The following is a 26,340-nucleotide window of genomic DNA, read 5'->3' as shown; positions in this document are numbered from 1 at the left end:
TTGCACATACACACACATGCTCTTGAATACTGTAAATACATGCACACACATACACATGTCAAAGTTTTCCCAGCCCCCTCCGGGATCAGACACGCTCTCTTTTTTTGTGCTCACATGACGAGGCCACTGACATTCTGAACTTAATTTCGAAGACGCTGGCTGTGGGAGATGCAGGTCAAACACAACCAAGGTCTTACCTAGGGTTTCCATCCAAATGTTTTTTGTTTGTTTGTTTTGGTTTGTTTGTTTGTTTTTTCCCCACCATGCCAGTGTCTGATCGGCCTCAGAGTGTCACAGTGTGTCAGTGCCAGTCAGCTTGTAAGGGATCAGTGGAGGGCCCTGCTTAGGGGGAGAAGCTTACATCACACTACTTTAGCTTTTAATAAACAAGTTGTTCCCCAACAATAGTATTTAAGTTCCCACTATACAAATTTATTCTGTGGCAGTATTTTCAGGGAGTTACAGGCATGCAGGGTGCACATCACATTGATATGTTAGTTAAAGTTTGGCTTTATGCAGACCAGCTCGATTTAATTTCTTGAAATTACAAACTGTGGCTCAGTTCTTTAAGATGATACGCGTTACAGCACTTGAACTCATAATAAACCATTCTTTCCTTTTCTGTCTCTGTCCCTCCTCCACCGCATTTCCATCCTTTCTCCCTTCATCCTCATCCTCGCTCTCCTCTAGCGGAGATGGACGGCCTGTCTGAACTCTCCCCACCTGGCTCGAACCACAGCCACAACCACAACCACCTGAGCTTCTCCCAGCAGCAGCAGCAGCCCATCCCTGGCAGCACAGCTGAGCAGACACCCTCGTCGCCGGTGCCCCCGATGCCCCACGGCCCACCACCACACGGGGGCCAGACGGGCGGTCGGCAGCCCCAGCTTCCCAGCCTGCACCACCCGGGCCTGGTGTCCACGCCCATCAGCCCGCAGCTGGTCAACCAGCAGCTGGTGATGGCTCAGATCCTCAACCAGCAGTACGCGGTCAACCGGCTGCTGGCGCAGCAGTCCCTGTCGCAGCAGTACCTCAACCACCCGCCAGTCAACCGCAGCGCCCTCACCAAGCCGATGGAGCCACAGGTGGCCTCAAACACCGAGGTGTCCTCCGAAATCTACCAGTGGGTGAGGGACGAGCTGAAGCGGGCTGGCATCTCCCAGGCTGTGTTTGCCCGTGTAGCCTTCAACAGGACACAGGTGAGGAGAGAAAACGGATGCAGCTGGACTAAAACAGTTTTGTCTAAATAGAAAAAAAAAAAAAAAATCCAGTTAATGTAAGTGACTATCACTTCCTGAATCCAAAGCCCCTGTGATCTGCTTTCTAGCCGTCTGGTTCTTCATTTCCCCTCTCACAGCTGCTTTTGATTAGGAACTTGCCAGTCTGATTTGGCTGCAAATTGAGACTGAAAACTCAAATTCAAGCAAATTATATTTCAGAACAGATCACTGGAACTGGTGTTTGTCATGTCAGTAGTTGGATTTTGTGGTATTTTGCTAGAATTAGAAATAATTGTTGATGCTAATTTCATGTGATTTATTAATGAGAAATGCCTACATGTGGCATATTTTAAAAATGTATTTTCAAAATATTATTTATGTCAGTGAAGCAGTGTAATCATGGGAAGACCAGCGCATAATTTAGAAACTTTTTGAAATATTTCCTCTATAACATCTTCCTCTTTTGTTATGCTCCAATTCATTTAAATTTTCCTAACATGCTGACTCAAATCAGTCACAATGGCAGAAATAGTTTTGAGGACAAGTAATGCCTTGAGGCCAAATACTTGTAAAAGGCATGGTGGTTGAACCTGCTTCTAAATCACTAATTCTCTTGTACACTCAGGTAATCTAGCACCCATAGTGCACTACAGGCTGGCAGCCTGCCATACAAAAGGCCCAGGCTTGGTCATGGTGTTCCTCCTCCCGCTGCCAAAACATGTGATTTCACTTTATAGTCAGAGGCCGTAGACACACACACACACACACACATATATAGATATATACATGCACCGATAGTGTCGTAAGATGTTCTGTATTTATGAGAGGGTGGAGGGAGGTGACAGCAAACCTCATTACGACTCCACTTGCTTTGAAGTTGCTGCGTGTGAAAAAGAAAAAAAGAAGAAAAAAGAGATAAGCATCTATTGGAATCAGTATGTACACCCCCCCCTTCAAAAATGTGTGTGTGTGTGTGTGTGTTAAATAGTAGAGCCAGACAGTGGTGTTTTTGTGCAGATTGGCAAGCCCCTACACAAACAGAGTCTTATCTGTAGCTGATATGAGGAATTAGCCCAATGTGTCGTTGGAGAGTCTGCCTTTGGAGGATTATTTATTAGGCATGTGTTTTTTCCATGAGTCTGTGTTAATAAAAGGGGAGGGGGAAGGGTGCCGAGCGGTGACATGAAGGGGCTGGCAGCGACGCAGAAGAAGCAGAGGGGAGGAGCAGAGTCCTCTTTTTTGGAGAGGAAGCTGATTGACCAAAGAGATAGACAGAAAAGGGCTGATGGCGAGGAATGATAAGCATGCACACGCCGAAGAACGCACAGGCAGACAGGCGGGCAGACGCACACACACTTAGAGACAGCCACACATGCCGTACAAACATACATGGACCCACCGAAATGCACCCACAACCAGCGGTGCTTATCTCCATCGTTCGAATACTTGTGTACATTCTGCATATGCCTCGTCATGAAAACACATCGCTGCCTCCGATTTCATGTCTTTATCTCTTTCTGCTTGCCTGGCGACCAAAAGCCTTCGTATTCGAACACAAAACATAGCTGCATATTTTTGCTCACGGTATATTCCCCCACCATGGGAGTGACATCGAGCAGTTATTTGTGACACAACTCATTTTCCCAGAGGACTTCGACACTCCAAAAAAAAAAAAAAAAGAAGAAAAAATTCAACATGTTTTTCCCATTACTTCCGTTTATTACCAAATCACACCTATTGATGGTGAGAGAAGCGGAGCGATGGTTTGCACAGTGTGTGTCCAACAGCTGATGAAAAGGCCCAATCACACGTCTCTGATAATGGAGTCATCACGGTCTCGGAAAATGACGGAATTGAGCGCTATTGAAAAGCAAACAGAGGACACACTGATTGCCCGCCGCACAAGACATTTACATTTCAGGCATTTAGCTAAAACTCTTATCCAGAGTAACTTACAGTGGAAAGAACATATTTAAAGTCCACAAGAGGACAAAAAAAACAAGAGTGAGGAGTGCAAGGGCCAGAGCCATAGTGCCCTGACTATAGTAATGATAAATAATCAAGTATTGCAGTGCCCGGTACTGAAGCAAGGCATTTAAGCTATCATAAAGGAGCCGGATTTTGATACCCAGCCCTGCAGTAAAAGGGTTGATTACATGGTGACCACAGGAGACGTGGGGGGTGATGTGAAACTGGCCACAGTTTGGTATATTAATGGAAAGTCCTGAACGGGTCAATTTATACTTGGGTGGCCATTAATATACCTGGGAGGGGCATCCAAGTATAACTTGTGTGGGAAACACTGTTTTGCTGTCGCCCAAGAGTGACCATGAGTGATGAAGTGCTAAAAATGTGATGAGGTAGGAAGGTTTTTTACTTCTGGACAAGCACTGAAGCGAGGAGAGGAGGAAGGGAAGGAGAAAGAGGGGGATATGATAGAAGTATTCTTTGAAGGGATGATTTTACAGCTCCTGTGACAAAAGACGGGGAATGGCTGCTCTGTCCAATGCAAGAAAACGGTCAACAAACAAGGGCCAGTGAATCACCCTGCTTCCTCTGTGGAGCCAGAAACAGTGGTCTAAATACTGACTCTGGAAAACGCAGTATTAGTTTACACACAAATTATTGTGAAAGCGTCACATCTCCATTGTCATTACTGAGACTCCATTTACACTCATGGCTTTCTCTTGCCGTCTTAGTTAAGAGTCCTCTAATGTCATTATCCTCTTTGTTGCTCTCCCCCTCCCGACTGCCTTCACTGCCTCCCTCACTGCACTCTTTTTCTTCCTCTGTCCCTATTTGTGTCCTTCTCCTTCTCTTCCACGTCCTCCTCCCCTCTCCTCTCCTCCGTCTTTGCCCCCCCCCACCCTCTCATGCAGGGCCTGCTGTCTGAGATCCTGCGTAAGGAGGAAGACCCCAAGACGGCGTCCCAGTCGTTGCTGGTCAACCTGCGTGCCATGCAGAACTTCCTGCAGCTGCCGGAGGCCGAGCGTGATCGCATCTACCAAGACGAGAGGGAGCGTAGCCTGACAGCCGCTTCGGCAATGGGTCCCGCACCGCTCATCAGCACCCCGCCCAGCCGGCCCGTACAGGTACCAGGAGTTTTACTCCCCATTGTTCATTTATCCTGCATCAATCGCACATTAATCTAGCAGATTATTCTTTATTGGATGTTACACTGTGCGACCAAAGAACCAAAGAACTTGTCTGGAAGCAGAAATAATCTCACTGGTGGAGGTAAACCTCAATGGGCGGGCCAGAGAACCAGTTGGAATTGAAATATTATAAAATGTAGTGCTGCTAACTGACTAAATGCAGTGCATAAATACCATATCCATAAATTAATAGTGAAAAAAGGGGTTATTGCTATTTAAGTCTGTTTATTTATTCATAGCTATTCAAGTTTGCCAGTTGGCGATCTTGCATGTTGAAAACTGGTTGTTTGGCTCCGCCCACTGAGGTTTAACCAATGAGATTATTTCTGTGTTTACAGAAGTAAAACTTCACTCTGTACCAGACTAGTATGTTGTGAATCCAATCTCCAGCGGCTCTCAATCATCGAGTTACAAGGTCATTTCCTGTAAGTTCCCATTAAAAAACGTAATTTTCCTAAACAATTCCTGGCGACAGAGCAAATGTGCAGTGGTACGCTACTTTAGCAGTGAAATTGGGACTGTGGCTGTGGGTACATCTGTATGCCATAATAACACTGTACATCTGAAGAGATGTATTCCTATTGACAGCACAATGCATTTTCTAAACTGCTGAGCGGGCCATTTCAAGCCAGGGGGGTCAGCTGTGCCATTAGTCTGTTGTTGTTTGGATGCTGTGTGTGGAGCGTAAATGACTACAGGGACGATCAGCAGGTGTATGGGGGAGTGGTTCCAGATACCAGAATTTACTGTCTGTCGCTCTGGTGTCATGGGCCTGATTCAGAGAAACATGAAAGGAGGCAGGCACCTCATAACCCATGTGACACAGGTTTTATAAGCCTTACATAGCACAGGGGATAGTCATGTAATTTGTGTGTTGGAACAATGTTTCCCACAGGTTGACAGTTTACTTGTGGCAGCGGTTGTTGGTTGTGTGTGTCTGTGTGTCTGTGTGTGTGTGTGTGTGTGTGGGTGGGTGTGTGTGGGCGGTGGTGGGGGACTTAATTTCAATACGATTAATTACTTGTCCTTGTCTACAGTGGGAGCACAGGTGAACAGGGGCAACGTGTTTGCATGGCACTCAAGTCATTTTCATATCTGAGTGTTGAGCAGCTTTACACAATTAAGAGCAAAGGGTAGAGTTTTAAGTTTCATTTTAATTTTCACTGTGGATTGAGAACCATGCTGTGGTCCAGTTGACAGACGTGACATGATACACACATCAGGCACAGCAATGGAGGTCAGTTTAGATCAGTTTTTATACACTGACCAGCTCTGTGTTTTGTGGTCGTGCTGATATTGTGGCAGGGGAACCACAGGATGACTGGTGTGTAGCTCATTTTGGAACAAAACCTGACGTGTCATAATGTCGCTGGATGAGTATTGCGTTACAGAGCTGAAGTTGTTTTGTATGGCTTTGTGTCGCGCACAGCCACCTGCACACATGCACTTCACTTATTGGCACACTCTCATGTTTACAAACCTAAGTATGCAGACGCCAGGTATGCATACAAGCTACACGTACTACTCAAGTTGTATCAGACAACAACCTGTCTGGAAGCACGTAGAATGAATGCAGTTTGTATCTCAGCGCAGAACATAACTCACGTGCCCCTTGCATGCAAATGACTCAAGCATCGTCCTCGCCCTCACAGGTGAGAACAGCACGCAAATGACGGCTAATTTTTTGTGCTAATTTTGACCTTTTACCATGCATTAGACAGCATTAAAAGCCCTGCCATTCTAAAAATAAAGCTCACTCGGTAACGACAAGCTCGATGAAAGATCAAACATCTTTTCATCTCTCATTCAGTCCCTCGTTCAACCTCTCCGACTGCCACACCACAACTTTCTACACCCGCCACAAATCAGTATCCCTCATTTGAAAGGTATGTGGCAACTTTTTACCACTTAAGCCTATTTGAAGTGTGGTCGAGTGTGTCTGGGCCTGACAAAGGCTTCCTCTGTCCTGTTCCCAGTGAAGATGGGGCTTTTATTTGGGTGAGGAAGATCGAAAAGAGGGGACAGGAGGGGTTGAGAAAAAGGTTTCCCCGAAGTCCAAGCCCACCCGTGTCCAAAACGGCGCCTCCCCTTTAACTGCACAGCAAGATCACAGCAGCTGTCCTTACAAAACCAAAATAAAGAGTCTGATGCTGAACCAGTGAGATTTCGCTCCAACAAGGCCACTTTGCAGTTCACAGCTCATCTTTACAATTGAGAGTCTGTGTCAGTTCAGCACAGAGATTCAAAGGGAGAGCTGACCTTTGTATAAGGATGCATTGAAGTAAAATTTAAAAACAAAAAAAAAAAGTTGTTTTTCAGCCATCTAATATACCATTGCTGATTGCCTGATTTGAATTTAGCAAGCTGAATGTCTGCCACCGAGGGCCTTTCAGTGTTTCAGCTTGCAGAGCTTTGCCCCCTGAGGTCGTTGGTGGCACATCAGTAAACAGCAGAATGGATGGATTTGATAGGTGAGCAATAAAAGTAATGACTGCTGCTTGGCATGCCATCCAAACGTGTTATGTGGCCATGTCTAAATTTTAACACCAACCAAACAAAGTCTTTGGTTTCTGCGCTTTTATTTAACTTTTAAATCACTCACACGTCTGTCGGCAAGTCCGTACAATATCTTGAGGCCTAACAAACTTGTACATTCACAAATCCTCACCTGTCTGACTTCCACCCATAGACATATATCATGTAGATCTGTCCCTCTACACAAGGTAATTGTCACACACACACACACACCCACAGACGCAGTCATTCGCACACTCACACACCTGGCCATATGCCAGCCTCTCCTATGGAGCAATGCGGTGTGAATTTAGCCACATAAATCAGCCAGGGTGGCAATTGAGCCAGAGACAGAGGAGGGTTTTTATAGGCCTCGTAAAAACAGATGCGGAGGTATGTTTCTCTCACGTGTGCTGATGGGTAGGTTGACTCCCAAAGCCAGTTAGCGCACGTCCCAGCCTTAACAATTAGCCTGACATGGTAACCCACCGCTGAGACTGAGCTCACATTGAGCCATCATAAAACAGGATGACAGGCCCAGGAATGCTGTGACATTCCAGCTTCACCGCAAATTTGAAGATTATCTGAGGTTTTGTTTTTTATTTGAAAACCACAAGAGGGCTAGTGTTAGATGTCTAGACGAATGTTTGAATATATGTTTTTCAGGCAGAGACTGTGTAGTCAGTTTGTGTCATTAGCTGTTTATTTGAATATTATGTACTCACGCCGTTGCCCTTGGATTTTTTTATTTTTTTTTTCCCAAACATGTCTTTCTCCAGAACGACTCGTATGGAGTGACTCATATGCTAATTGTTCTTGGGTAATGTTTTTATTAGGATACCTTGTCAAGAGATTTTTTTCAAGATGCAACAAGCCCCTGAATGAAGATGATTTGATTCCATTTGACTTGTTTTTTTTTTTTTTTTTTTTTTCTAATCATCAGCCTGACATGAGAATAATAACACTGAACTGCATTTCTGTTTTTGTGCAAAATATAACTAGTAATGTATGTGGGTGTAGTCTACACTCTGTGTGTGTGTGTGTGTGTGTGTGTGTGTGTGCTTGTATTTTGCCCACCTCTCTCCTTTTCCCTCATGTGGGCCTGAACAAACATGGTTGTGTTGTTTCCTGACCCAACAGCCCCGGAGAGAAGACTGTAACAACGTAAGGCCCGAGGACTGGAACCCCCGAATCCCCGTGGGCATTTCCCCTGTGAGCAAACAACTGCACCCCCTCCTCACCTCCTCCTCACCTCTCCCACCACCACCAGTCTTTACTCATATTCTCACAGGCATGGTCAACAAATACACACAGGGCTTATCACCTCCCGACATGTGATTCATTGTTATTTCAGTGTTGCACACGTTTGCCATGAAGAAAACGAGTAACGTGTGAACTTTTTCCTTTTCTTTTCAAGTGCAGGTTATATTCATTTTGGTCTGTGAATTTTGGCCAAATATAAATAAGAAAATGAAAATGTAATGTTTTTTTTGTATTGATGCAGATCTTTAGATCAAGATGATATCTAAGATTGTTTTCCTGACCTGGATCAAGGAAAAAAAAAAGTTTTATAATTTTAGCCTTTTTTAGTTTTATCACACACACACAATCGCAAATACTTAACAAAATTACAGAAATATTGTCGCTCGAGCACAACACACACATTATGTTGTATTGTACGGAAAAACAATTTTTACCAACAGAGTGCTGCAGCTTTGTCTGCTGCACACAAACAAAAATCTGACAAAATACAGAATTGTGGCACAGCGTGGCATACTGATTTTCTTTTTTTCTCTCTCTTCACCAGGTAAAACCGTCCCCTCTGCCCAGCGAGTGGAACGGCAAGACGGAGAGCTGCATCCTCAACATCAACTCCACCATCTACGACGAGATTCAGCAGGAGATGAAGAGGGCCAAAGTTTCCCAGGCCCTGTTTGCCAAGGTGGCTGCCTCCAAGAGCCAGGTACCAGCACACACACACACACACACACACACACACACACGCATCATGGTGAAGTTGACCACAAACTTAAGGTGAATAAATGTCAAACAAATGTTGGCTGGTGACCACACAGCCCAAAAAACCTTTTTTTGGGCTTTTTTTGGTGTGCCTAAAAAAAACTTAACAAATCAAGATAAAACAGCTTTCCTACACCCCTATTTTTTTTTATTGTTTTGGAGGTAAAAATCAGTAGCTGAAGTTCATTTCATTTAATATCTCCATCAGCATTTTGTCATCCAAGGATTCAAGTTTCTCACTGTCTTTTAAAAAGTGTCATAATGAATTAATGCTATTAATAATTTTGCACCACCTCTCGGTACCACTTCTAAATGTGGAGCTCTCACTTTGCAAAAGACCTCTTTGGTGTTGATGTGTCATGAATCATTATGAAATTCATATCTGCAGACACACAGCTCAGAATGTCCACACACACACACACACACACACACGTTTACAGAGGCAGTATTTTCACATGATGTCTGAACTCTGTCTTTTGAAGTGGTCGGGCTTCCCGATGAGGTTGACAAAACACCATAAAATCTGAACTGAAATCATACCACAACAACACTAGATGCACATAACATTATGCTCATAAAGGCAATAAAAGCAGAGATCCATCCAACACGTTACAAAACTCGCCTTCATGCACCAGAGCAGTGATTTATCGACATAATGACATATGTCTCCTTTATTGTGGGTTTGGAGTTGAGCAGCCGACACTGTTTCAACATTAAACAAACCTGTTTATATTAGCTCGGCTCTGAATGGCTCCCTCGGTTAGACGAAGGGGCCCCTGTTATCTTCTCCCAGAGAGCATCGCGCTCGCACAATACCGGCTTGTGTGCACGTTGGAACAGGAGAAAAAAAAGAAAACACACCACCAGTTTAACTCTTTATTAAAAGCAATTAAAGAAAATGCGGCGCAAGGCATTATTATTAAAGGTTTTCACGTGTCTGTCGGAGGCAGAGTTGGAAGATTTTCACAATTGCGCTTGATGAAGAAGATGAGGGGGAAAAAATAGATCACCAAGGGCGGAATAATCAAGAAATATCTGCGCAGGCTTTATTTTTTTCTTGCTGATTAGGATGATTATACCCCCAGATAGCTTTGTTTTACCAAATTGCAGTTTGATGCACAAACCACTGTTTTTGTTCAGGAGTTCAAAGACTCCTTGTGGAAGGATGGAGAAAGAGAGCGGGAGAGAGCAAGGCGGCCGCGGCATTAACTCACAAATGTCTCTTCTCAAATGATCGTTTGTCTAGGAACAGGTTTCCACTGCGCCTCCTCCATCTCGTCTCTCGCTCCCTCCCATCCCTCTGCTTTACCCCTCTCCCTCTCTATTTCCCCTCGTTCTCTGTCTCTCACTCCCTCTCCTCTGTCTCCCTTGCCCCTCTCCCTCTCTCGTTCCCCCTCTTTCTCTCTCTCTCGTTTCATTCATGGCGGGCGGGTGTGAATGTGAATTGAGCAGCAGATAAGAAGTGTGCTAATTACGCCTGTGAAAGGGGGCCTGGGAGAGCACTTATCTCTGGCTCCATCTCGTAATGGGCGCTCCCCGGGCAGCTGGTCTCCCCCCCCCCACCACCACCCCGCTACCCAGCCGGCAGTGCCACAACCACCGGCACCGCCAGGCCAGCGGCTGCTCCTCCCCACCGGGACCCCTGGACCCCAAAAACCAGAGACCTGGGCCAGCTTTCAACTTTTGATTTAGTCAGAAATTGATTTACGTTATAAAGCACCAATCACAAATTAGTTTTAGCATCTCCCTTTTAAAATTAGTAATACTTGACTTTTTAAGTAATTTTATTTTATTTTATTTATTTATTTATTTATTGAGTTGGGGCGGGAGTTGTCATCTCGTTGCTGTAGTGTTTCCGCACTAGACGTTCTGGAGGTCACCTGTCAGTCACACGGCTTGTTGAGCACTGACATCTTTTTTTCTGCGATCTTTACTTTGTCTGTTCAGCCATGGTGGCTATCATTGCTCGTGCTAACTATTGAGTTCTTCTTCAATTTATTCCAAACAAACTACTGAAGTGAAAAGGACATTACTCCCCTTTGTGCCCGAGTATTTTTCTTGGGAAAAACCTAAATGACGCAGGGATTTAGAATGACAAATATAAAAGCTTTCATGAGTGTAGGTTGAATCCGATGGCAAGGGAAAGCAGCAAAATCTATTTAAATGAAAAGTCATAGATTATTATTAGGCCTAAATATCCCAGTGAGGTTATGGTTAAGGTGCCCATCAGATTCTTAATGAACTTCTTATTTAGATTCAGTTTCAATGCGTTTCCTTGCAGCTGTGCAGTCAGAACGTAACCAGCAGGCCAGTCGGGACTGCTGGTGCTGGGGTTGGGAGTAGGGCATGGATGGGATTGGCAATGGTGATGGGGGATGGGGTGGATTGGCAAGAGGCCCATATGGGGTTCAGGGAAATAACTGGGTTGGTGGGGGGGGGGGGGCTGGCTCATTGCTGAGGTTGGCACATGCCTGTCGGCTTGATGTGCCATGCAACCTCTGCCACTTTAGCTCAGCTCGGGATTTCTCACTTGGGCCATGTAGAGCTGCTTGCAGGTGACTAAGGTGAGATGGGACAGGAGGGAGGTGGGGTGTAAGGAGGTCTCGGGGGCTGGTGTGCACGTGTTGAAGCCGGTGTGTGTGACGTTTTTGCCTCAGCCAGTGAGAGACAGATGACTGAGGAGAGGGTTGGAGATCTGAGGAGGAGCGAGAGAAGAGACATGAAGAGTTGAGGGAGGGCGCCCCGCTGGGTAGAATAGGTCACTGATTGGTGCATGCTCCACCAAGTGTGTGTGTGTGTGTGTGTGTGTGTGTGGGTTTGCATGCTTGACTGTGTGTCAAATATGGCTTTATGTGGAGGCACAGTTTAGCGTGTGTACAAGGATGTGCACTGGAGTTTGTGTTCTTGAATATATATGAGTGTGTATGTGGGGGGCTGGCGGGGTGCTGGACCGCTGCCATCCCGTCCTCTCTCAGGGCTCGTAACCACAGCAGGTCCCTGCCAGCCCTTAACTGGTCCCCCTCTCCCCAGCATCTCCCTCTCTCTCTCTCTCTCTCTCTCTCTCTTTCTGTCCCTCTCTCATATTCAATGTAGCATTTCAATCACCCTTTTACTGCCACATATTCAGAGTAGTAACTACAGAGCAGTGAATCTAACCTCAGCCGTATTACTTTATCAGATTAATGGTCGCCATTCACTTCAAGTCCGTGCATGTATATTTTTCAACTAGTCCACGCAGCCGTTTTGATTTATTCGAACTGCTATTACTCTTACTCTTTGATAAAATCAGACTCATTATTCATGATCCATTCCTTTATGATTCAAACTGATCGAACGCTCCAAGAACGCTCCGTCTCCATTTAGCTGCGGGAGGCGTCAGACTTGGAGAAAACAACTGCGTCCTACTGGTTCGAGTCCAGCAGTGACACTGCCAGAAGTAGCTAGCATTAGTCAACGGCCCATTTCATTTTAGCCTGCAGAGGTGCAGACTATGTTGTGGGTAGCCGGGTGTTGATGTCAACATTATTAACTGGCCCAATAAAGCCGGGGAGTTATCTAGCAAGCCAGCGCTCTTTGTTTTCGCTCAAGTTGACGGGAGGCTCTCTGTGTTGGCTAGCCCGACAGGGAGGGTGGCTAACGTTTAGCCAAGCGACGGGAGGTTAGCCGAGGGTGGGGTGGGGTGGGGTGGGGGCGTTCTTTTGACACGACTTTTATGTCTAAACAGCCCCCGACACTTCCTGAGAGGAATCGCACGACTGATGGAATCAGAGTCCCTGCTGTCACAAAACAAGCACCCCGGGAGCCCTGCGCACCGCGGGGCTCAAAGCCCTCCGACTCCTCAATGACCAGTAGAGTGCAGAACGCCACCAACCACCCCCCCCCCCACACGCACACACACACCCCCACCTCCCCCATCTCTCTTTCTCTCTCTGTCTCTCTCCTGCTCCCTCGTTCTCCCCTGGAAGAGGCTACGCTAATTAGCCAGGCTCTAATGAGACAGAATGGCACTGATCTGGTCCGCCGCTGCGCCACCGGGGGGGCCGGGCAGGGGGGCTGGTGCAGTAGGGGGGAAGAGGAGGGAGCTGGGGGGAGGCTGGTGTATGCCATCTGTCACCCTGCGCCCGCCTGGCACGGCACTCCCTGGGGTGGGGGTGGCGGTGGCGGGGGTACTGAGTGCCTCGCTGGTCTAGAGTTAGAGAGATGGGGGTGGGTGAGAGGAGATTGGGCTGGGTGGTGGGGGGGTGGGGTGGGCACACTGATATTAGATGAAGGGAGGGTGATAGTAGAATAACTGGAGCTTCCCGTTTCCTGTTTCCAAAACGACTCATTTCCTGGTATGGTTTCCTGGAACCTGTGTTATGGTTTTGCAGCCTTAAATTCCAGATATTTAGCATATGACCCACCTCAGCAGAATACCAACACACACACACACACACACACACACACACACACACGTGCATGTCCACCACCTCTCTGTTCCATGCCGTGGCTGCTTAACAAGAGGGGCAGATGGCTGACCTTTTGAGTGTCTGTTTCCAGGTCGTGGCTGTTCAGATGATCTTCTGCCATTAAAGAGGTCAGGAGGTCAGAAGTCGTGTTTTGCATTCAGAGTCATGTGCAAGTGTGTACTAGCCTAGTGATCGTGTCACGTTAACGTACACTATTAATGAACGCTGGGAACTGTAGCTGAGCTGCAGTCGTTGTGAAGGTGACGTGCGAGGCCACGCTGGCATTTTGCTCCACTTCCCAGAAGTTTTCCTCTCCGTTTTCATTGTTTGTTATTTGGACTTGCAGTTCTCCATTCCCCTCTTCCTCAAATTAGGCAGATCAGAGCGAGCACATTGCTGCCCCTAGGGACATGAAAGGCCATGACTGTTTATTAATTAATTTATTTATTTATCTCCTGTGCCTGCTTGGTTATTAGGTTGCCATGGGAAACAGGCAAGGCCAGATCCTCTCCATTATTAAAGACACAATTTCTTGAACTGGAGACCCAGATGTCTGAATAATTAATTTAGTGTATGAATTATCTTGCAAACGGTAAGTCCTCCCCTCCCTTTGAAATGAGTCTTTCTCTTATTGTTTAATGGATAGTGGAATTCCCACCAGCCTGTCTCCTCCCTCTCTTCTCTCCGGCAGCCGTTTCATCGAACTTCCCCCTCTGAGCGGGAGGACGGGGTCTCACTGAGCATGCCCAGAGCACTTGGTCTCCCTCCTGCCATCTCTCTCACTTACGCCTTACATGCCACCTCTCACCCCATCTGTCTCCACTTGCACAAGTCGCTCCCCGCTCCTCGCCCTCCTACCCTCACTCCCAAACCAGGAATCTGCCCCTTCTTGTCAGGAGTCCAGACTGTCTGTTCGTCATCACCTCTCCAGTGCAGGATTGTGTGCTCACACCAGCTAAAACTGTGGGACTGGTGTTAGCCAGCTCACTAGCTAACAGCTTTAGCCCCTGCACAGGCTTCATAGGCCTTTCCCATTGAATGCTGACCCATTCACCAGGCCTCAGTCACGACCGCTCTCCTGTTAGCCATGTGCCTGACCTCACTAGTGTCCCCCACTTCATTTACTTTGATTGCTCGTCCTCTCCTGGTGAATAGTTTGTAGCTTGTTAACAGTTTTCCTAATGCTAGCTTATTACCCCTCTTCCACTGAGGGGCACAGTACTTTGCTAGCTGGTTCTTTCATACAAATGCTAGCTAGCTAGCCCTCTCCCACTGTCTCCACTCCTCCTGACAGACCACACAGGGCTTGTTCTGAGGCCCATTCTCGCTAATCTGATCAGGCAGGCAAATACGCCGGGAAAAGCGCTTTAATGATCCCCCTAATTACCTCAAGTCAATACCAACTGTATTATTAGACTCGGGGAAAATATTCCATTAGGGTGCCCCCCGTGGGAGTCCCCCCTGCGCGCGCTGATGTCACGCGCTGCGCGCCCCCCACGCTTGTAATTAATTTTATTTACACACGCAGGAATGCACAAGGTCGCACCTGCAGCCCGGAGCCGCCCGACTCGGCCCGCCTAATCAGATCTGTCATAATTACCATTCTGCATGCTTCTGACACACGCCGGGAAATATTTCAATTTAACTACAGCCACTAGCTCCGGCAGATGCAGTCTGAGAGAGAGAGAGAGAGAGAGAGAGAGAGAGAGAGAGAGAGAGAGAGAGAATTGCATGGGGAGATATTAGGACCTATCCAAGTGTTCATGCTGGTGCTTGTGTGCACTCACTAGCATTATTTGCTCTCTCTCTCTCTCTTTCACTGTCTCATCTCTCTCTCCTTCTCCCTCCATGGGAGATTGACTCTCAAACCTCATCATTCTCTCTCCTTCTCATTCTTCAGTCACTATTTTTACAATGTATTCCATAAATTGAGCCTCAAGGAGCTTGTATAAGCAGCCATTTCAGCCTTGTACCGAGACACATCTCAGACTTTGTGTTTGCTTTTCAGCCACTTGTTATATTATTCTACTTGAGGCCAGGATGAAGGATGATGATCCAGGCTGAGCAAGATTCACAGCTAGAGTGCTGAATAGACTGCTGCATATGGAGATTTCCTCTCCAAAACACTAGATCCATTTTAGGTCAGAACCACAGAACCTAAAATTCACCACCTAAGAAAATGTAGGCAGTTCATTAATACAGTTGTGATTTTGTTGACACTGGTGATCATCTCGATTTGGAATGAAACCTTTTTTTTTTTTTTTTCTCAGTTACTTCTCAGTAACTTTTCTATCTTTTATATGGTTTCATTAGTGTATGAGGCAAACTTGTAGGCCAATTAAGAATGCTTATTTAGCTGACATAGACAATTTGCAGGTTCTCCGCTATTTCAATCCCTAATTCAATAAGATCAGTCATGATTTATCAGCTTAATTATGCCCTGATATTAGCAATTAAACCACAGCTTTGAATTAAATCTCAATTAAGCACTTATAATTGATGGAATCAGGCTTCATACAGGTGCTTGATGTGTTTGTAATGTCACCGCCAGCCATTGCTGTTTATCTCCAACTTCGTCTCCAGCGTCTCGCATTGTCTCTCGCATTTGCCTCAGCAGCGTTGAGAAGGTTAAAGCCAAGAGGAAAATCTGTGCTGGAAGAACAGAGTTACAGCACCGGTACCTGAATATCAGTCCAGTGCCAGGCTAAAGCAGACTATTGGACAGTTTCGGCAGTGCTATGATTTGATACCAAACAGATGCATCATGAAAAAAACGCTGAAATCAAGAGCATGTGATTTGATTGCACATAAGCATGCTGGACGCTTTCATGAAATAAACCTCAGTGTGACTGAAATCAGTATATTTGGTAGTGGAAAAGGTCTTTGGGTCACTTTAAAAGCATCCATAAATTTCGTGTCAGTGCTGTACTACTGGATGGGATTGTTTGCAGACATGTCCTTGAGCAAGGCACTGAATTCCCAGCTGTACCCAGTAGGAGCTGATTTTGGTTTTTACTAGGCAGCTCCCAGTTTTTGTGCGGCTGTGTCTGTCAAGCGAGGCGTTGCTGAAAAAGAGCAACCAGCAAAACATGCAGTTAAAAAAAAAATGCACCACACAGATGTGTAATGTGCACCATTTTAGAGGGACTGGTCATTTGGTTTTGGTTATTCTTTATGCTCCATCTGCCCCTGTTTGGTTGGTAAAAAAAAAAAAAAAAAAAAAAAAATTCCCAGCACAGTTTATGAGCTCAGCAGCCATGACGTGAACTGCCACACAGAACTGGTTAGCATTGTTTCTGGGAGCAAGTGCTGACACAGAGAGGACCATTTCCTGCACAGTCATGCCTTGCCTCCACAATGTGTGTCGTGTTAGCTGTCAGTCTGTTATTGTTGTCAACTCGCTTATTGTGATTGGAGAGGTCACGACCTCGTGTCAGAAAACGTTCACTGTTTGGCTAAGACTCCCTCCATGTCACATGCAGAATAGAGAGAAGTAATTTGGCTGGTATGATTCAGATTTGCGGATTTTTCTGCTCAGATTTACAATTTTTTCTGCTCAAACTCAGGCACTGACCTTTTCATAAGAGATAGCAAAGCAGCCAGTTTGAACATATTCACTGTAACAAGACATCAGAATCATACGGACATGATTTGATAAAACATTTCTTTGTTGCCGTTGATTAAGTTTCAAATGACTCATATATCTCAGTTTTTAAACCTTCAAAAGCTTTCCTCAAAAGACAAGGGAGGTCACATTTTGTACATTAGAGAACTACAAATTTCATCATCCATTTCTGTGGTCATGGTTCCAACCTTCCTTAGGGGCTGTCTGTCATTTAAAAAAAAAAATGTCTGTTTGATCCATCTGTTTTGTACTCTTCCTCCTTATGGATTCTCAAGCCCAGCCTGTGCTTTCTGTGAATTGGAATCAGATGGTGAGGTTAAAAAAGTGATGTAGAGGTAAATAAGAAGGTGGCTAAGCTATAAATTCCAGTCCTTTATCACCATATGGTGAACAGCCTCCAGTAGAACAAAAAAAAAAAAAAAAATACATCTTTAAAAGAATATTAATTTGCTTCCTTATCTATAAATATTTTTCCTTTACACCTATGTGATATGTTATCTTGTTGTGTCTGCATTCATGCTGTTGTGTCACTTGTTCTTTTGTGTTGTCAAGTATCATGACTGCATATGTCAAATCATGTCTGAGTAATAATGGCCTTGTTTCGTGAATCTGCGTCTGGCTGCGGAAATGCCTCTGCTTCCTGAGAACAAATAAAGCCCTTATCTAATCCCCCCTTCTCATATAACAAATCAGAATGACAGCTGACAACAACGTATACTATAGGTAAAAACTGTAAAGATTTAAATAAAAAGTAAATGCTAATCAACAAATGAACAGGCAAACTATGAAAACGGTATGCTATGTCGAGCTTGGGTTACTCAGCACACTAAACCCTAGTGCACATTACCTTGTGCAATCCCATGTTGGATCAGTGATGATGCCCCAGGCGCTGAACTCCGTCAGGAGGCTCCCTGGCACGATCACGACTAATATAAACCTGAAAGGTTTGAATGCTCACAGTCGGCAAGAATGAGTAAGCTAAGTAAATGGAGTAAGTTACGTAATTTTACTGCAGCGTGTCAAGTAACCAACCTCGTCTGAATGTTAAAAAGTGAGATAGCTAGCTGCTTTCCATAAAAGTCATACTTTTGATTCCCGTTAGGGGCGGACTTAGATGGACCTTTTTTGGAAGACATTTCACCGATTCGATGCAAGTTTGAACAACGCAATTCACGTTAATGATTCAATTCAGTACTTTTTATATCCTTGAACATCCATTATATTCAATGTGAAACAATAATGGAATATGATTTACTTTAAGTCACAATTTATAATATTTTGTTGCACCAAATCTTAGGTCTTTTTTGTTAAGAATCTTGAATGAATCAATTGAAAGCATCGCATATCGATTCAGGCCAAAGTCAGTGATTCAGTAGATTTCTCTCTTTCGGCAGATCGACTGAGTGGAATTGGCAGAATTAATAAGCGATGCAGTGGTGTAATGAAAGAATCATTACACCCCTAGTAATTGTGATTTTGAAAAACTACAGCTGATGAAAGGTGAATATCATCGCCTTTAGCTCTGTGAGGACTCCTTCTCCATGATGCTGTTGTGAGTATAAGAGGAGGCTCAGGGACTTTTCAGTGTCATGGCTAGTGAGCAAGCAGGGTACAGATGTATTTTTCAGGATGTTTTTCAGCTCACCCTCACTAGCCCTCCTGTCCCTCCAAGTGCTGTTGCAGTTCAATTAAGGCCACTGACCCCATTTCCATCACCCTGTCTTCCTCACCGTATGCCAAAAACCATTTGAATAGGCACTCAGAGCTCTTCTATTTGCATATTAAGACTTCCTCTCCCCCAAAAATCCAGGCCTGCATTGTGCAGTCAATTTTTGCTTATTGTTGCGGGAGATTCACATATGCCCGAGCATCAGGAACGTTTCAAGACTCCACCGGCGTCGGCAGATGGGCGTCCCCCATGCCGTAATGTATTTACAACGCAGCACACGTTACTTTGCAGGGTGAATGCGCACGTGCAGTCGCCGGTTGGCTTAGTCGGGGAAGAGAAACAGGTTTGAACATACCGTGTTATCGGCTGCATTTATCTGCATGGTGTTGTCAGCCAGTGCTGGGTCTCTGCCAGGTTCAAGGAGGGAGAGAGACAATAATGCATTGTCTTCCCCCTACTTTTAGCTCTCTCTCCCGTTTGGACACAGGAGAAGCTTGTCTGGCTGCCTCTGAAACGGTCCCATCCTCCACGAGCCAGCCGCAACAATGGCCGCAATCATTTTGTCTTCTTTTTTTTTTTTTTTTTTTTTCAACTTTTAACGTATCATCTCGCCCCTCTTTGTTGTCCCCACTCATAACAACAAAAAGCTCAGAACTGAAAACTTGAAATCCAAGTGTTAAGTCAACACACTCCCAGGCTTTGTTTCCTGGAGTAAAGATTGAGCCATTATTTTTGGCCATGCCGTAATCTGAGGAAGGGAGAAAAAAAAAAACTAGAATGGCGAATTGACGGACATCTGTTAGCTTATTTTATTTATTTATTTTTTTGCGGTGGCTGAGGTCAGCCTGATGGGGCTGATAACAAGCAAATGAGATTAGAGGGAAGGTGTTGGCCCGGCCGTGTGACAGCCCGCCCTGCCTGTCTGCTTGTCTGTCTCTCTCACAGTAAAGACACTTCTTCATTAATGTAGCTGTGTGTTTCCGTGTGTGTGTGTGTGTGTGTGTGTGTGTGTGTGTGTGTGTGTGTGTGGTGGGGGGGTGAAGTGGTAGTGTTGGTGGTGGGTTGGGTCGGGTTGGTTTGGGGGGGTGAATACCTCGCTGTTCTCTGACAGAGCAGGCTTATGCTCTCATTGGCAGCTTGTGACTGCAACACACACATACACGGTGTACCGCACTGCATAGCTGGGTGAATCTCGCGCATGAATTCAGCCATTGTGTTGCGAGCAAAATATTTTTATCAGAACGCCTGGTTGCTATTTATACCAGGACCATACAATGGCCCGCTGAGGAGTTTATTACCCTTTTAATTTGGCACCTCTTGACCCCAGGGCCCTGTGGGTCTCTGGTCAGATCTGTGTCTGCTAGAAACTAGAAAGGGCCGGTCGCTCCTGACTGCTATTCCCCTCGTTTGAAAATGATTAATAATTAAGCAGTGATGACCTAGAGACAGCGGATTATTGTGCAATATTGTCACAGGTGTGTGCCAACCCAGCAAGATAATCCTATGCCTGTCAGTAGTTATTGCTTGGATGAACCTATTCCCAGCATCTGTGATTTCGACTGAAAGATGTAGCAACAAAATAAACTCACTTTACAATTCAGTCGCTGTTGTTATCAAAGGTGATCTAGCTTGGGGGAAAGTGATTGTTTTGCTCAGGTAGCTTAATTGAAAAGTTTATTTGTCTTTGGTTCCTTCATCGGTAATCCAGGCACACAAACCGGCTTGAGCACTTTCATGAGAACGTCATGTCTTTGCTTAATTACTTAATTATGTGTGTTTCTACAAGGGTTAGACTGCTTTGCATTGGGCTGATATTGGGCTTTTATAAAATATCATCCACCTCCGATCTGATTGAAGTTTTCCCTGACAGCTACATAAAACACTCCTTAAACCTAGATGGTAACATTGATTTATTTTTAGTTTAGAGTTGTGGTGCTTCAAATGTTGTTTTAAAGGATTTTCTACCCTCACAACAATTTCAATTTGGGGGAAACACTACAAACTTTTGTTTGTCGATATAGGGAAACTTGGGCATGAGAAAATACCTTGATTGGCTATGAGTTGCTGTGAAATGCAGTTGGTGTATAGTCACTCTCAGCCCGGTCTGAACTACCTGTTCTGTTTATTTATAGAGGGCTCTTAATGATCTTCAACAAAACAGAGAGTACACTGAATTGAAGAGCCCTAGATTTTTGTTTTCTGGACGGCGTTGCAACACTTAGCAGCAGGGGCAACATGTTCCACGATCCAATCAAGAGCCACTGGTGCTTGTCAGCTGTGGTGGAGAGCCTCAACAAATTACATTAAACCATAAAGGGGAAAACAGATTTGCCACAATATGGTAATGTTATTAATGTTCAGGAATGTTAACAAAAATGATTTAATAATAAAGCATGGTGGTGTACAGACGCTTTTGAGATGGAATGAGGTTTACACCTACGTTTGCTCCACTTTACCTTTAACCGGGTTTTTTTGAGATTTGCATGTATGGGTGCCAAATCACCAGCTTCTCTGACCAGCTCTCCCAGCCCCCCCACCCCCCTCACCCCCCTCTGCCTGGCCTGTGGAAGCAATGCAATTAGACAAACACAAACAAAGCTCCTGAAACCGCCATGGAAAATGCTAACTGTCCACAATGCTGGCCAAGAGCAGCGCTAACTCCTGATTTATCTATATATATAAATAAAATCTTAAAGCAAGGGTTAATTTTGCATGGAGGATTTCCTCTTTCAGCTGATTCAGAATTGCCAAATGTCATTTTAAAAAACAGAGAAATTATCAGTCACGTGCAGCAAAGTGAAAAGCAAGACAAATGAGCATTCACATCAGTGAACCAATAAACTCTCTGTACTATATTTCATCAAATGGACTTCCCGGCATTGGAATGGAGTTCACGTCGCGCTTTTGTTTGATTGGCTCTAGTACTTTGGGTTTAATCCTGCTGGTTTGGGGAGTGTTTGAGTTGGATTACTCCATCGTTGGGCCGGGGTACTGTTTCTCTGGCTTTGACAAGATGGTGTGTGTGCGTGTGTGTGTGTGTGTGTGTGTGTGTGTGTGTGTGTGTGTGTGTGTGTGTGTGTGTGTGTGTGTGTAAAGTGGGGAGGGTGTTCTCCCTCACTACCGAATCAGCTGAAGCCACAGACAGCCCAACTGGAGCGCCGTCCAAATCCCTCTGCATGCAAATTAAAAACGCAACAATAAACGTGGCAAAGGAACAAGGTGGGCATGCAGGCTTTATGGCCCCCTCTACCCCCCTCTCCTCCCCCCTCTCTCTCCTCCTCCTCTCTCTCCTCTTCATTCTCTGTCCCCTCTCTCTCTCTCTCTCTCTCTCTCTCTCTCCCTCTCTCTCTCAGCTTTCTCCAAACCCCCTCCTGGGTTTGATGTGGCTTATGGGAGGAGTTGGAACAGGGGACAACCAAACTGCTGAGTTATCTCTTGCATGCAGTGTGTGTCGGCGTGGCTCTGCCCTCTGTGCATGTGTGTGTGTGCATGTGTGCGTGCGTGTGCATGCGTGTGCGTGTGTGTGTGTCTGTGTGCGGACCAGCAGCGCGGTGTAATCCTGTGGAAATGAAAGGTGCTGCCGCACACTGGCCGGGAGATTACAGCACTGCTCTGTCACGCTGCCAGGACAGGCTGAGCGAGTAGCCCTCTCAAACACACACACACACAGATGCACAAAGAGTCACACACATAGGGAAACACACACACACACACCTCGCTGCTCCTCTTTGACGCTGTGCTTCCCCCTCGCTGGTTCTCCCTCCCTCCCACCCGGCCTTCCCTCCTTCTTCTTCCACTCCTGTCCCTTTACAGCTCTCTTATAGCTTCACTGCCACTTCAGTGTTGCACCCAACACCCCCCGCCCCCACCCACCCACCCACCCTCCTCTCCTCTCTCAGCTTCCCACTCAGCTCCACAGTGTGTTATTTCCCTTCACCCTCGCTCACTGACACACACACACACACACACACTCACACACACGCTGGTCCACTGAGGGTGCCTACTCCCTATTTAGATCTTTGCGTGTGAGTCAGAGGAGCACGTCACTCAGCCCCTATAGAGCCCTTCTGTTTCTACTGTAGTCAATCTATCAGCTGTACGCACACACACACACACACACACACACACACACACACACACACACACACACACACACACACACACACACACACAGATGTTTGCATTACAATACTTGTGACTTTCCATTGGCTTCATGTATTCCCCATACAGCTAAAAATCTCCATCTCCATCCTACCAAAGCATTTACTCTGACATTCAGTGTTTAAAAGATCTTGTTTTTCTTTAAAAAAAAAAAAAAAAAAAAAAACAGTGAAAAAAAATCTACCAATGGGATGATAATCCCACTTGTTTCTAGTGCAGTTTCACTCGTGTCAACAATGTTTCTGTTTTCAAGTGTAAATATGTTGAAACAAGGCAGAATAAGGCAGATCAGCCCACTGGGATCAAGGAAATGACACTTTATTCAAGAATATATGGCACTTGTTTAAAAACAGATTTTTGAATATGAGCCTACATGACTTGGCAAGATAGGTAGATAAGAGATAGATTTTTTTTTTTTTTTTTGCAGTGTAACACTAAACTCAACCTTCTCAGGTGTTCCAAACTATACTCCTGAGCCTAATCTAATCCTAATTCTGGCCTGAAACCAGCGTGAAGAAAAAGTGAGGAGCAGCAAAATGCTTTGTGAGGATGCCTGGTCCTCACAAGTGCAGAAAAGCAGCAGCTCACAGCAGCCAGGCGTGGCAGACTGACTGAGCCTGCTAATGAACGCTAATATAAGCTGCTCAGGCTATCTGTTAACCTAGTTGTATTATGCACATCTGTCATATAGAGGCATATTTTGCTGTATATCAACCTAGTTGTGGTTTGTACATCTGTGACTGTCAGTGTTGTTACTAACTGTGCCAGAACTGCTGCAGTATAATAGTCCAGGTCTTCAGGTTTGATTGTATGCCCCTCCTGGCACTCAGTATGCCTCCTCTTCTCTGCTGAGTTTTGTCCTGCACCTGCAGCAGCGTGAACGTCTCATGTTGTCTTTGTCAAACGTCTCGGCACCAATTAACCGGGTCAGCCTGCTTGTTGCACCGGATGCATGTGGCAAAATAAAGCTTTTCTCACTGTAATTGTCCTATATCATTGCACAGCTCTATCTTTCATGGCCCTCTGCTGGAGCGTTTCAAATGTGGGAGTCGCTCGCCGCCTCCCAAGGGTGCTGCACCATAAGCTCCTGGGTGTTTCTCGACACGTTAAATGGTTACAGAGAGCTTGTTCCTTCCTCCTGCGTCGCTCAGCCTCGGTTAACTCACAAAGGCCTTGGTTTGCCCGCAGCAAAAAATGTACCGCAGGTGCAGCTGTTATAAAACAATGAGGGTTCCTTTCTTTTTCCTTTGTTTTCTTTTCTTTTTTTTTTTTTTTTGTGGTGGATGAATTTTTATTTTTCATCTATTTTAAAACTGCAAAGCGCCTCAACACAATACTGTTTTAATTTACCTCACTAGGTAATAATTTAAAATAGTGTTGTATTGGATGTTTTTCATCTCAGTGCTTTGCTGCTTCATTTTGATGCACCTGCCCTAAGAAGGTTTGAATGTGTAATCTATTTTAATACTAAAAGAAGCACATTTAATGACTCTGGCTCTCCTCATAGGTGACAAACTATAAAGCTGTACTTACATGATACTTGATACTGTCTTGCATAACTGATATTAATGCATTTATTGAAAATGTGTCACCAAGGGAACAAATATTTTTTTTCTTTTGTTGTTGAAGTTTGAATGATTTCTCTCTCTCTCTCTCTCTCTCTCTCTCTCTCCCCTCAGGGTTGGCTCTGTGAGCTGCTGCGCTGGAAGGAGGATCCGTCCCCGGAGAACCGGACGCTCTGGGAGAACCTGTCCATGATCCGGCGTTTCCTGAGCCTTTCCCAGGCTGAGCGAGACGCCATCTATGAGCAGGAGAGCAGCGCCGGGCAGCAGCACCACGCCGAGCGGCCGCCGCACATCATGCACGTCTCCACCGACCCGCTACAGGTGAGCAGGCCCGACGCGTCCCGAGGAAGTGAGCAAGGCACCGAGCTCCTCGCAGCTTGCTCGTTTCTCCGGATGAGAAAGTTACTAAAGTTGTTGAAGTTATTAAAACTGCAAATGAAAGGATGCACACAAAGCACATAGAAACACAACAGGAGTGATTGGCACTTACACACTGTGCAAATGTTTGTGTGGTAGAGATGAACACACACAAAACGTAACCTGCAAAACATCGCCATGTTAACGAGTCATTCGGTCTCATATTCAGTTAAAAAAAAGCGACAAAAAATATAATCCAGTGAGATGACAAAAGTCCCATTTATTACCAATTCTGTTGGACCTGTTTCAGGAATTTAAGACCATTTAAGATTTAACACCACTAGTATCAAAAAATGATTAAAGAAAAAAAAAGATGATTTAAGAAAACTCCTGCAACAAGTGAATCTGCATCAACTTTGCATTGAAAACAAGTGGAAATATCTCCTCCCACTGTCAGATTTTTTTCACTTGTTGCAAGAAAAACAATGTTTTAACACTGAGACTGAATGACTTGTAAAGATGGAGATTTTTTGCAGCGCTGAAATACACACTGTGGTCATTTGTTGATGCTGAAATGAGAATTTGACAGCACTTTGGAGCATGAACACACACGTTATCCAATATGAGAATATGAACAGACACGTGTAACGTACATGGAAATGAACATGCTTGTATAAGACAATTATTTTTGACAGTTTGCATACATTCATGCAGGCATACATTCAGGATCCAAGTGTAGATGCATGAATACACGCACACACACACACACACACAAGCACATACAAGCACATACAAGGTCTCAATTATGATGTATGTGCCCACAGACTCCAACTCTGATGTTCATGTCCACAGAGCTGCCGCAGGTGAGAGACAAGAACACACACACTGAAACAAACACACACTCCTGATGCATCTCAAACTATTTGTGCATATTTTTCCTGCAGCTCCTAAAGCGCTTCATCAAATAAACAACCACAGTGGTTTAGAGACTTTTCTTCCCCTTTCATTTTAATCATAACTCATTTTTCTAGTGTTGGTAATAAACAATGCTTAAGAGTTTTCATGAGCTCCGTTAATTACAAATACAGCAATTCTTAAAAGTTCCTACTTTTCAGTGAAAGCTATTTTCAAACATATCATTAGCCTTAACTTACTTAACAGAGTTTCTTTTTATAAGGGACATCTGGCAGATGAATGGGAAAGAATGCAGAAATTCGGTTCACTGTCAAAACATCTTAATGAAGTACAATAATACTTCTATTAAAAGTCTGAGCCACAGCTGAGTGGTTGATTAGTTATTTGGTTACTTAGAAACATATGGCCAGTGTTTTACAAGGGCTGCCATTTACTGGATATAAATAAGGTAATGGGATTTCTTTTAGAAATCAATTTTACCCGCAGATTTGGAATGCAGAAATTTTATGCATACCTTGCGTGCCAGCTGAAATAGTCAGAGATTGATAAAATGTGATTATTTTTGACTTAATAGTGCAGCTGCACACCGTCCACGTTCAATTATTTTATGTCTCAAGTTGTTTTCTGCATGATACATTAATCACTATAAAAAATGGCAGTGGCGCATTTAAAACTATATTTTGTGAAGTCTT

At 44.9% G+C, this 26,340-nt stretch overlaps 1 protein-coding gene across 4 annotated transcripts in view; it reads left to right on the top strand.

Annotated features, from left to right (window-relative positions):
- Positions 1-26,340, top strand: part of satb1b (SATB homeobox 1b) — a 63,430-nt gene that overhangs the window by 34,005 nt on the left and 3,085 nt on the right. For all 4 annotated transcript variants that reach the window (XM_030072187.1, XM_030072188.1, XM_030072185.1 and 1 more), the window contains 6 exons: positions 691-1,199; positions 4,100-4,312; positions 8,030-8,101; positions 8,697-8,852; positions 24,491-24,697; positions 25,558-25,596. In XM_030072187.1, the coding sequence (XP_029928047.1) occupies positions 691-1,199; positions 4,100-4,312; positions 8,030-8,101; positions 8,697-8,852; positions 24,491-24,697; positions 25,558-25,596 (1,196 nt within the window). The remainder of the gene's footprint in view (positions 1-690; positions 1,200-4,099; positions 4,313-8,029; positions 8,102-8,696; positions 8,853-24,490; positions 24,698-25,557; positions 25,597-26,340) is intronic.

Source organism: Myripristis murdjan, chromosome 16 (assembly GCF_902150065.1).
Source record: "Myripristis murdjan chromosome 16, fMyrMur1.1, whole genome shotgun sequence".
NCBI classification, from domain to species: domain Eukaryota; kingdom Metazoa; phylum Chordata; class Actinopteri; order Holocentriformes; family Holocentridae; genus Myripristis; species Myripristis murdjan.
This window is presented reverse-complemented; position numbering and strand designations above follow the sequence as displayed.